The 13,260-nt window shown below is 42.2% G+C and overlaps 2 protein-coding genes across 2 annotated transcripts; both read right to left on the bottom strand.

Moving 5' to 3' along the window:
- Positions 1-1,600: 1,600 nt before the first annotated feature.
- LOC126803711 (probable LRR receptor-like serine/threonine-protein kinase At3g47570) lies at positions 1,601-3,417 on the bottom strand. Its single transcript, XM_050531465.1, has 2 exons — positions 2,520-3,417; positions 1,601-2,082 (listed from the first exon to the last, which is right to left on the bottom strand). Exons 1-2 carry the CDS (start codon positions 3,415-3,417, stop codon positions 1,601-1,603), a joined length of 1,380 nt encoding a protein of 459 aa, XP_050387422.1.
- Positions 3,418-4,933: 1,516 nt separating this feature from the next.
- On the bottom strand, positions 4,934-8,803 carry LOC126803710 (uncharacterized). The gene has a single exon (XM_050531463.1). The coding sequence runs from the start codon at positions 8,801-8,803 to the stop codon at positions 4,934-4,936; it is 3,870 nt and encodes a 1,289-aa protein (XP_050387420.1).
- Between the last annotated feature and the right edge of the window lie 4,457 nt (positions 8,804-13,260).

The following is a 13,260-nucleotide window of genomic DNA, read 5'->3' as shown; positions in this document are numbered from 1 at the left end:
ATTTGTGTGTGAGAATTTGTGTGATTTTATTTGTGAGATTTGTGAGTGATTTGAGAGGATTATTACATTTCCATTTTATGTATGGATTATAAATTTGGGTTGTAATAATTGGTTTGTCTGAGTTGTATTGAGAACTCAGAATTGATCCGCTGTGACACTTTAATGATTTCGATTTTATTGAGATTATTTTGTGTTTAACGACTTTAGAATTTTGAGTTTTTAAGCTCGAAATTTTGGGGTCGTTACACAATCCTATACCAAACTCGTACCACTTAAACACTCATTTTAACAGAAATTGTACACAAATTTCATAGAAATACAATCCAAGCGTCCTTTATAATAGTGTTTTTTTATGCAGAACAAATCTTAATCTCCACAATTTTATCAAAGCGAAACAAGTATACCAGTATTAACACTGCAACAGAGACCCTACCGCTTAGTGTAATAGCCGAGTTCACCAGTAATCACACTCTCATTCTCTTCAACCTCCACCATGCCGTTGACAATTCCCGGCAGCTCCGAATCGATCGTGATCTCGATGACCTCTACATCGCAACGGAGTGCTTGGAGGTCTTGACTTGCACATCTTCATCATTGAAGGAAACGGTTCAAAGCTCTTCTTCGAAACCTGTAAGAGAAACGAAACAAATGAAGGCTGAGATGAAGAAATTAGGGATTCGAAATCAAAAACGAAATTGACAGTTGAGATGGAACAGAATTGAGGATTTCAATCCCTAAAACACTATAATCGCACAAATCACTTGAAATTGAAACCCTAATACGATGAATATTGATTGAATTGATATTTGATCAAGTGAAAGAGGGATTGAATAGATTGATACCTCGAAATAGCTTCATGAGGCACAATTAGAACATCGAGGAGGTCGCGACAAGGCTCCGTCAAGCTGAAGAAGTTAGGCGGTGACAAATTGAGAACTACAGCGTGTGGAACCTGATATCGAACACCGAAAGATTCGTCGAAATCGAGTGCAGCGACCTTGAATTGATTGATTTTCGGTGCCAATGCCACATCGGACGAGCCGGAGATGAAGCCACAGTGCTTCGGTGAAGCGGCGTCGGCGGAGAAGAGAGAGAGAGAGAGAGATTAGAGAGAAATTTGAAATGAGACAGTGTTTTGGGGATTTTAGGCTAAACCAGACACTTATACATATTTTTTCTTTTGGCATTTTTAGTGTCTTAAAATTTTGAAATAATATGACGACCCACCGTAAGTTGTTATTTTAAAAACTTTTAACAACGTAATTTTACTATTGTTGTGTCTCAACATTTTTAAGATTATACGACAACGTGTTGCATGTTGTTATGTTAACACTATTCAACAACACTCATTTCCGCTTGTTATTGATATATACATTCGACAACTTAAAAATAACAACACGCATAATGCATTGTCGAATATTGAACTGATAACATGTCAATGACGCATGTTGTGATATATGTGTTTCAACAACGCACAAATTTTGCATGTTGTAGATTATAGTAATTAACAACGTTCATTTGAAGCATGTTGTTATTATGATGTTGTTGAATGTCATTTTTCTTGTAGTGCATCAAGTAGAAAACAACATGCAGTACCTCTTTAGCTTCTTCTCGGCCTCTCCTGACGAATGTCAACACGAGTGTAAGCAATTTTAATATGGTGTAGTTCCCTGAGGACCTCCTCCATAGACATCCGATTCCTTGGTGACTCTTCCGAACATGCTAGTCCAATCTTAAGGGTTGGAAGTATGCACTTCCACACATAAGTGTTCATCTTGCTTAAATTCTCACCGTCAATAATGTTTTCTTCATCTGCTTCGATATCATCATTGTTGTAACCACTGATGCAGTTCACTTCATTTGGTCTCGTTACAGGTGCTGCCTCTTGTAAAGCAGCAAGAAGAGTGGTATCCACAATCTGCATTAGTCTTCCTGGTATGGCCATCTTAACATAAGTATGGATATTGCAACCGTCTACAAACATTTCATCGGTGGGTCTTCTTCCCGTGAACATTTGCAACAAAAGTATTCCATAACTATACACGTCCCCTTGCTTTGATGGCTCAATACAGACTGCATACTCTGCAACTCATAAAACAATCAAGTGTATCAGTTTTCTGCATCCAATTAATTTAGAACCTACCTAGTATAGAAACATTTTTTTTAGGGGTAGAAACATTTTGATTATCAATGGTTAAAGATGTATGAATGCATTAAACAAATGAATTTCATTGTTGGATTGATACAGAGACAGTCGATTTCTATCTTCAATATCTTTTCTATTTTAGAGAGAGAGATGATATGTCTTATCCTGGTACAATCTTTTAGATTTCTTATCCTATAATCCTATATTGATAACTAGTACTAGTACGTGGGGCTTGAAAATTTCAGGTGGTTTCAATGCAATTGTGTCACACTAAGTATATAAGCTATAATGCTACTACTGGCCATATTCATAATTCATCTTAATAAAGCTCTGTAAACACAAATTTAGGAATTATATGGTGAAAGATTATTACCTGGAGCAGTATAACCAACCGTTCCCTTTATACCAGCTGTGCTACTTTGATTTCCAGAAGAGTCCTTGGTCAGTGGTATGAATCTTGCTAACCCAAAATCACTGACACGAGCAACCATGTCATCGTCAAGAAGAACATTGCTCGGCTTCAAGTCCCGGTGAATGATTTGTGGTTCACAATGATCATGGAGATAACACAGTGCAGAAGCCACATCAACAGCAATGTTCAGTCGTTGAAGAAGGTTTAGTCTTCCTGATTGGTTTTCTTTGTGCAGCCACTCCTCTAAACTTCCATTTGACATATACTCAAATACTAGAGCTTTGAAGTCATTACCACTGTTATCCGCACTGGAGCAACATGTTATGATCTTCACAAGATTCCTGTGCCGGATATTTCTAAGCGCATTGCATTCTGCCACAAAACTCTTGGAAGCTCCTTTCTGTTGTAGGTTAATGACCTTTACAGCAACAATGTTGTTTTCTTCTTGATCAAGAATCCCTTTGTATACAGAGCCAAAACCGCCTGATCCAATTTGGTTGTTTGGAGAGAATCCGTTAGTAGCTTGATGAAGTGCCTGGTATGACACCATTGAAAGGAAGTTGATTGAAGACACTTCAGATAAGGGTTTCTTCTTTTGAGTTTCTCTCTTCCAATAAAGAGCTATCATGACTGCAAACAGAAGAGAGCATCCAGCAACTAAAGAAATTGTTAACTTTAGTTTGAAACCACGCAAGCTTCTCTTCTTTGGGACTTTGATGGGGCACGCTGGTAGTTGCATTTCCGAAACACCACCACAAAGTTTGGTATTTCCATCCAATGATATTGCACTTTTGTTTCGAAAAACTCCTCCTTTCGGTACCTCACCCTCCAGATTATTGAACGAAAGATTCAAATGCATTAAAAATGGTAGCCTTTGTAGATCTTTTGGAATTTGGCTTGATAAATTGTTTTCCGAAAGATATAGATATTGAAGACCTTTCAAAGAAGCCAGAGAAGCAGGTATCATACCTTGAAAGAGATTGTCCTGTAGGTAAAGAAACTCAAGACTCGGACAGTCCCCAAGGGTTTCTGGAATTTTGATAGAGTAAACCACTAAGTACAGGAAATAAAGATGCAGAAATGAAGTCAAGACATGATTTTTTCTCCCCTCCCTTTTCAAAAGGCTGAGAGTAATATAAACAGAACACGGTGGTTGTAGCCACCGTTCTGAACAAAAGAGTCATATCCTCTAGGAACAAAAGGTTCTGACTTGACTTAGTCTTGAAAGGGACAATAGCTTACAGACTTGAAAGGTACAAGACTAACTTGTCATGTGCTAACAATGATTACAGAGAGCAGATTAGGAAAAGTGAAGAGTGGTCCTAACAAGTCCCACCCCCTTACGTGGGTGCTTGCCCTCAAGCACCAAAATGCGGGTATTTTGCCACAATGGACTGAGCAACCTCCCATGTAGCGTCTTCGACTGGTAGGCCTTGCCACTTGATCAGCCACATAGTAACAGACCGCTTCTTACGGCGCTGTACTGCCATATCCAGCACTTGTTCGGGTGTCCAGAGTAATTCACCATTGTCATCAAAAGGAGGCAAGGTGGTAGAAATTGGGGTACCTTCACCCACACGTCGCTTCAACAGAGACACATGAAAGGTAGGATGAATTTTGGAACAAGCAGGCAACTCAAGGCGATATGCGACAGATCCGACCCTATGCATGACTTTAAATGGTCCGTAGAATCGCGGAGCAAGTTTGTGAGAAGGTCGTTTGACTAAGGACTGTTGCCGATATGGATGGAGTTTCAAAAATACCCAATCACCCTCCTTGAACTCTCTTTCAGTGCGTTGTTTGTCTGCTTGTTGTTTCATTCTATTCCGGACTGATTCTAAATGTTGCTTCAATTGGGTGAGTAACTGATCGCGGCTACGGAGAGCAACGTCGACCTTGTGGACTGAGGTGGAGCCGGGCAAATACCGTGAGATGGAAGGGGGAGGTTTCCCATAGAGGGCCTCGAATGGTGTCATCCGAATGGAAGAATGGAAGGTGGTGTTGTACCACCATTCCGCCCAATGCAGGAGTTCAGCCCAAGAAGCTGGCTTGTCGGCGACATAACACCGAAGATAGTGCTCCAATGATCGGTTCACCACTTCAGTTTGGCCATCCGATTGTGGGTGGTATGCCGAGCTGTGACAAAGCTTAGTGCCTTGTAACTGATGGAATGCACGCCAAAAGTGACTGATGAATATGGGATCCCGATCACTGACAATGGTTTTAGGCATTCCATGGAGCCGAAACACCTCCTTAGTGAACACCTCTGCAATGCTTGTGGCTGAATAAGGATGTGAAACTGGAATGAAGTGTGCATACTTAGACAAGCGATCCACCACAACCATAATTGCATTATAATTCTCGGAGCGAGGTAGTCAATCGATAAAGTCCATCGATATATCCGTAAAGACCTCATCCGGGATGGGCAGAGGTTGCAAAAGGCCAGGTGGTCTAATCGTCTCATACGATTGTCGTTGACATTGGTCACACCCCGCAATAAACTGTTTGATATGCTTACGCATACCCGGCCAAGCAAAGTTGCGAGCGAGGCGCACATAGGTGCGGAGATAGCCCGAGTGACCTGCTTGGGGAGAGGCATGAAATACAAACAACAATTTGGCTCTGAATTCTGATGACTGGGGCACGAAGATGCGATTCTTGTAGTGCAACCGATCATTGACCAGAGAATACCCTACCTTCGTTGGCGTACCGGCCAGTAGTGCCTGCCTAATGGACCGAGCCTCGTCATCACGAGAACAAGCCTGATCAATTTGCTGCACAAAATCGCATACAGGGGCAGAGATGGTGATGATTGGACAAACCTCAAATTGTCTTGAAAGGGCATCTGGGACTGTGTTGTGGGCACCAGCACGATACTCAATCACATAATCATAACCCATCAATTTAGAAAGCCACCGGTGTTGTGACGGAGTGGAAATCCGTTGGTTAAGGAGATGGCGCAAGGTTTGGTGGTCAGTGATGATTGTAAATCGGCGGCCCAAGAGGTAGTGCCTCCATTTGCTCACCGCAAATAAGATTGCCATCATCTCTTTGTCATAGGTGGAGCTATTTTGGTGATACAATGATAAGGCCTTGCTTAAGTAAGCGATGGGATGCCGATCTTGGGACAGAACTGCGCCGATACCGGTGCCGGAGGCATCAGTCTCTACCGTAAAGGGTTTGGAGAAGTCTGGGAGAGCTAGGACTGGAGTGGTGGTGACTGCCTGTTTCAGCTGCTCGAAGGCTGTGTCGGCAGCAGGAGACCATTGGAACTGATTTGCTTTGAGCATTTGAGTAAGGGGTTGTGCAATAATGCCAAAGTTGCGTACTAGCCTTCGGTAATACCCGGCGAGCCCCAGAAAACCTCTCATGGCTTTGACAGTGGTGGGCTTCGGCCAATTAAGCAAGCAAGTTATTTTTTCTGGGTCAGCAGCCACTCCTTCCCCTGAAATGACATGGCCCAAATATTGAACTTTGTGTTGCGCAAAAACACACTTGCTTTCCTTAAGCTTCAGCTTGTTGTCATGGAGAATACGAAAAACCATCTCAAGATGTTGCATGTGAGATTCCAAATCCTTGCTATAAATCAAGATATCGTCAAAGAATACAAGTACACATTTACGTAGAAACATCTTAAGCAAGTCATTCATCAATGCTTGAAAAGTGGAAGGAGCATTAGATAACCCAAAAGGCATTACCACAAATTCATAGTGCCCTTCATGAGTTCGGAAGGCTGTTTTGGGAATGTCTTCCTTATTCATGCGAATTTGATGGTAGCCAGAACGTAGATCAAGCTTGGTGAAGTAAGTGGCTCCATGTAATTCATCAAGGAGTTCATCCACCACCGGAATAGGAAAGCGATCCTTAATTGTTACGGCATTGAGGGCGCGGTAATCAACACAAAAGCGCCATGTGCCTTCTTTTTTGCGAACAAGCAAGACCGGTGAGGAAAAGGGACTCCGACTTGGTCGTATGATACCTTGTGCAAGCATTTCCTTTACCTGTGACTCCAGCTCGGATTTCTGTGAATGAGCATATCTATATGGTCGGACGTTGACCGGAGCGGTGCCCGGTTGTAAAGGAATGCAGTGATCAATGGCTCGTCTGGGTGGTAATTCAATGGGTGCAGAGAATAAATCTGCATAGGAGGTGAGGAGTTGTTGGACTTGTGGTGGGTGGATTGTCTCATGTTGGACCGTGGGCTTGAGCCCGGGTTTGAAGCATTCCAGTTGATCTGAAGATAATAGAGCACACAACTCATTCTGGTCCAATGTGGACGTTTTTGCTGTAATACCCTTCAAGACATGGCAACGCCCATTTGCAGTGAATGCCATGACTTTCTCTGCGAAATGCCACCCAATAAACCCGAGATTATCTAACCATTGAACTCCAAGCAACAAGTCGCAATCCGTCACAGGTAAGAGCATGAAGGAATTGGTGAATTCGTATCCTTGGAAAGCAATCTTAACATCTGTGGCCGTACCCGACGCCTTAAGCGGCTCTCCGCTGACAGATTTGAAACGCATGGAGGTGGGAGGCTGAATGACGCAACCAATTTTGGATGCGACCTCTGGGTTGAGAAAATTCATGGCCGAGCCACAATCGACAAAGATCCGGATTGGGTGATTGTTGGCTGTGCCCAGAAATCTCATCATCTCACTTACCTTGGTGTTAGTGATGGCATGGATGGCCAGTGCCTCGTCCTGTACCACGGTAAATTCTGTTTCTTCCGAAACTGCTAATGAATCAATGGGTTCGCATGGGTTTGAGTCTTCCAGAAGGGCCAACACTGGTCGCTTGCATACATGCTTGTCGTGCCATTTCTCGTCACACTGATAGCATAAACCCAGAGCACGACGTTCCCGTTGAAATTGTGAAAGCCAAGAGCGAACATTGGGACCATGTCTTGGGTTTTGGGAAGTTGATTGTGGAATGATGGGGGATGGGGTGGATTGGGCACGGGTCTGAGAAAGCTGAAGGGGGTTTGAGTTGGGTATAAGTGGAGAAAGGGATGTGGCAGGGCCAGAGGTGGTTTGTCTGTTTGCAGCTTGCCAGGCGAACGGACGAGGAAAACGGCCAAGTGCTTTGTCATTGTTTTTGATCTCCAAGCGGCGTGCTAATCGTTGAGCCGTGGCTAAGGTTGTGGGGTCCATTATCCGGACGTCATGTTGTATTTCTGGCTTCAACCCACCGATAAATATGGACAGAAAATCATTATCGTGCCAATCTGGAATCCGGCAAGCCAATACCGTGAATTCAGAGATGAAGGCATCGACGGAGGAACGCTGCTGGAGGCGAGAGATACATGTTTTGTAATCAGTAATAGAGCCACCACCAAATTGCTCTAAGAAGGCCACTCGAAACTGATCCCAAGTGGCATAAGGGTTGCGTTGCTCGAAGAAGTTCATCCATAACGATGGATTAGGACGCAAGTGAGCTGCCACAGTTGCTATTCGTTCCTCTGGGGATATTCGTTGTTGGTTGAGGTATCTCTCGGCCATAGCAAACCAACCGGATACATCGTCGCCCATGAATCGAGGCAGTTCCACTTTCGGAGGTCGGTAGTGGTGTTGTTGGGTTTGAAATTGGGGCTGGTGTTGTAGGTTGTGTAGTTGTGGGATGTTATTATGGAACAGGTGAGGGCGGGGCTGGGGATGAGTGGATGGAGGATAGTGGTGTTGTATTTGCGGCTGAGGAGGAGTATGTTGAAAGGAGAAGGCAGGTAGGGACGTGGTGGTAGAGTATATGTTTGGGGCAGATGTGTACGGTGGAGTGTGGGGGGAATGTTGAAAAGTGGAAGTGATGTTGGTAGGGGCTGGTGTGGTTGGAATAGACAAGCCAATTGATGCAATGCTACCAAAGGAAATGGTAGGTGTAGCAGAGGTGGGAGTTGTTTCGGATGATGTTTGGGTGGTAGTGGAGGTGTTGCGGAGCATCATTTGATGAAAAGCATCAATCTTGGCCTCTATTCGATCTTCAAACGCACGCCGGTGGTCAATTGCTGCGTCGAGGGCATGATGAAGCTCATCTTGTAGGATCTCCACTGCTTGTCGTACCTCTGCTAGGTGAGTTTGAGTGACTTCCTCAGGTTGAAATGAGGATGATGGAATGTCTGTGGACCTGGCCTGCATATTCGGTGGAGGAGGTGGTGAAGTTTCTGTGGGAGAAGATGTGGTGGAGTGTGGATGTGGGGGAGGTGGTGGGGTGTAAGTATGGTAGTTGGAAGATACTTGGAGCCCTCTCATGGATCAGAGGTCTCTGATACCAGATGATAGAGTAAACCACTAAGTACAAGAAATAAAGATGCAGAAATGAAGTCAAGACATGATTTTTTCTCCCCTCCCTTTTCAAAAGGCTGAGAGTAATATAAACAGAACACGGTGGTTGTAGCCACCGTTCTGAACAAAAGAGTCATATCCTCTAGGAACAAAAGGTTCTGACTTGACTTAGTCTTGAAAGGGACAATAACTTACAGACTTGAAAGATACAAGACTAACTTGTCATGTGCTAACAATGATTACAGAGAGCAGATTAGGAAAAGTGAAGAGTGGTCCTAACAAATTTCTCCTGTCAGATTGTTTCTAGAGATGTCTAGCGTCCTAATATTCTTTAACTTACCCACATCCACAGGCAGGCTGCCAGTCAGGGCCGGCCCTGAGGGGGGGCAGCCAGTGCTACCGCACTGGGCCATGTTCCAAATTTTTTTTTTTTCTGTTTTTTTGTTTTTTTTTTCAGTATAAAGGCCAATTTTTTTTTCTGTTTGTTTTTTTGTGTGGAGAAAGGCCTTTTTTTTTTCTTTGCACTGGGCCTCAAATTTTTCAGGGCCGGCCCTGCTGCCAGTTAGCATGTTTTGCGATAAGTTGAGTAAGATAGATAAGGAGGACATACCAACGACCTGGGAAGGTATATCTCCGCTGAGCTTATTGTGTGATATATCTATTACCTCTAGATTTTTGCAGTTACTAATATATGGAGGAATGCTTCCTTCCAATTCATTCATAGATAAGTAGAGCATATATAATTGGGTGAGGTTTCCAAGGGAGGATGGGATTTGGCCCAATAATCTATTGGAACGTACGGTTATTTTCTGCAGCTTTTGTAACTTCCCAAAAGACTCTGGAATGTTACCTGTGAACAAGTTTTCTTCTAGGCCCAAGAGTATTAAATTGTTGAGATCTCCCATTGTTTCAGGAATTGTTCCCACTATTTGATTGCCCCCAAGGTAGAGTTCAGTCATGTTGGTTGAGAAATTGGCTACAGAGTTGGGTAAAACACCTCCAAAGTTATTATTACTCAGAGAAAGCACCTCCAGATTGCTGCAATTTGTCAATGATGTTATAAATCTCAGGTCATTAGATGAATTACTCCCTAGATTATTGTTCTCCACGTTTAGCAGCTGGAGATTGGGAATATTTCCAAAACTAGCGGGAACTTGCCCAACAAAATTATTATCCCCAAGATCAAGATTCTGAAGCTGAGAAGCATTAGAAATTGAAGCTGGGATTTGTCCAGAAAATTCATTTCCACCAAGTTGAAGCATTTGGAGATTAGGCATGTTTGGGCCTATATTAGGCGGCATAGTGCCACTAAACTTATTATCCGTTGCTGCAAAGATGATCAAAGATGATTTATTAAAAAGAGATGGAGGTATCGTACCCGAGAGATTGTTGGCACCACAGCCAAAGATAGACAAGCTTCTCAATCAGCCTAGTTCCTCTGGTACGTGGCCCACCAAGTAGTTAATTGACAACGAAAGTATAGTGATTGATGAAAGATTCCCCAACGAAGGTGGAATTGTAACGACCCCAAAATTTCGAGCTTAAAACTCAAAATTTTAAAGTCGTTAAACACAAACAATTTCAATGAAATCGAAATCATTTAAAATGCACACCGGATCATTACTGAGTTCTCAAAACAACTCAGAAAACTAATTATTACAACCCAATTTATGATTCAACATTACATAAATGGATATGTAATAATCCTCACAACTCTCACAAAACTCACAAATCAAACCTGTCACGACCCCAAAATTTCGAGCTTAAAAACTCAAAATTTCAAAGTCGTTAAACACCAAACAATTTCAACGAATCGAAATCATTTAAAATACCACAGCGGATCATCTCTGAGTTCTCAATACAACTCAGATAACCAATTATTACAACCCAAATTATAATCCATACACAAAATGGAAATGTAATAATCCTCACAAATCACTCACAAATCTCACAAATTCTCACACACAAGTCCACACTAAAAACCTCACCGCAAGTAGAATATGAATGACTTCAAGCCTCCGTAGTCGTCACTCAACCTCCACTAATCAGCACCTGCGGAATTATCCCCTACACCATCGAATTGGTGCACCGGGATTGTAAACACAAACCCGGTAAGCTTATAGCTCGTATGAGTAAAATCAAAATATAATTCGCATATCAAAATATACGAAAGATCACAAAACAACAAATATAAATGCCCTCATGAGTAAATGGACAGCCCATCTGGTTGTCCCAAAGAATATGAAATGAAACGCTCATGAGAAAATTAAGTAACCCTTCTGGTTACCCAATGCATTTATAATACGGGTACCAAGAACGCTGGTACACATCTGTTACCCCTCTCGTAATACACCGCTGATATTGGATAACCACCCGCTACCCAACATCCAAAACAATCTGAGTACCCATGAGCAGATAACCACCCGTTACCTCACATGCAGTACTACGCTGATATTGGGTAACCACCCGCTACCCAACATCCAAACCAATCTGAGTACTCATGAGTAGATAACCACCCGTTACCTCACATGAAGTACTATGGCTGACAGACTAGAGCTCTAACTGTATCGTAACTTTCGCCCGGCCAAAGGCTAGGTTCCGACTTGCCAAACACGTACAATAATCTCACATCATATTGTACCAATCACGTCCGAAGACAAATCAACATTTTAACAATCTCAATGTTAAAAATCACGTACAATAATCTCACATCATATTGTACCAAAAATCATGTCCGAAGACAAATCAACATTTTAACATTCTCCGTGATAAAATCATGTACAATAATCACTCATCATATTGTACGTTTTAAAACTTTCACGATATCACCACAATAAAAATCATAACAGTATATTATATAGCAAACTATATATATTCGTATTTATTTACCATTTATACAATATATATATAGTCCACTATATCCTACACATGTCATATTTCATAAACACCTGAAAAATTACGTACAATATTCTCACATCATATTGTACCATTTAAATCACATACTCATGCACAATTTTCCGTCACCGAAATGACTATTTTTAATGAATTAATATCAGTACGTAATTTAATGAACTATATATATATATATATACTTATTACCATTATACTGTATATATGTAGTCCACTAAATTATATACATGTTGTAATTCATTTGATAAACATACTTGCAAAAATGTTGAATCCCCACGAGGGTAGATTCGTAATTCAGTGAGATTTTACTCACCTTAATGACTTGAGCGTAATTCCACAATTCCCGAAGATAATTCCTTTCCTCGATTTAACGATCACCTTGAAAAGATAAGAAAAGAATTTAGGATCGTTCGTATACCTTTAAATGCCGAAACAGTAATAATCGGTTACTGTTCAGCAATTTTCGGTTTTACGAAGTTAATGTTCTGTGTTACTGTTCACTGTTACTATTCACGGTTACTGTACAAATATACCATTAATACGTATTTCTGTACGTATAAATATTATATACGTATTTCTGTACGTATAAATAATATATACGTATTTATGTACGTATAAATATTACATACGTATTTCTGTACGTATAAATATTATATACGTATTTCTGTACGTATAAATATTATATACGTATTTATGTACGTATACGTACCGTTTAAATGTAAATACAAACTCAGTAAATAAAATTTACTAAATTACCCTTTTACAAATTACTTTTTACATTTACTGAAAGTAATTTATATTTACAATTACCGTAGGTAAAATTTAATTACATTTACCGTAGTAAATAAAATTTACATTTACATTTCAGTAAATTACCAAAATACCCCTATCGGAAACACTGTCACACCGCCGCACGTGGCGGCGCGTGGGGTACACGCGCCACATCCGGCAGGCCGCGCGTGGGGCCCACGCGCCGAGCCAAAACCGGCGCGTGTGATGTCACCACCATGCCCAATCTCTCCTCCTCCTCCTCCTCTTCCTTCCCCCAGCCACAGACCCCTCCTAAACTAACCCACGCCCTCCCACGCGCCGCCTCTAGGCGGCGGTAACCATCTCCTCCAACCACCTCCGATCTACTTCAAAACCTTCCCAATACATTCACAATTACACAACCAACAATTCCAACAATCGAATTTAACCAACCCATACCTAAAACAAGATTTGATCGTTGATTGGATCGGATCGACTGTGTTTGGATCCCGAGAGCCACGCCGAGCTTCACGGTGTCGCCGGGACTGCGCCTTGCTTGTGGGGTGGTCGCGTCGTGGTGGTGAAGTCACAGCTGCCGTCGGTGAGGACACCGTACTCGGAGGGCGGCGAATCGTAGGTGAGCCGAGAGGATGAGCGAGTGAGTAAATCGGTGTGTGGGAGAGGGAGGAAGCAAATCGGTGAGAGGGAGAGACTCGGTAGAGGGCGCGATAGGGGAGAGAGTGAACCGAGAGAGGGAGAGAGCT

Source organism: Argentina anserina, chromosome 7 (genome assembly GCF_933775445.1).
Source record: "Argentina anserina chromosome 7, drPotAnse1.1, whole genome shotgun sequence".
Lineage (NCBI taxonomy): Eukaryota > Viridiplantae > Streptophyta > Magnoliopsida > Rosales > Rosaceae > Argentina > Argentina anserina.
Note: the sequence above shows the minus strand (reverse complement) of the source record. Positions and strands in the feature narration are given on the sequence as shown.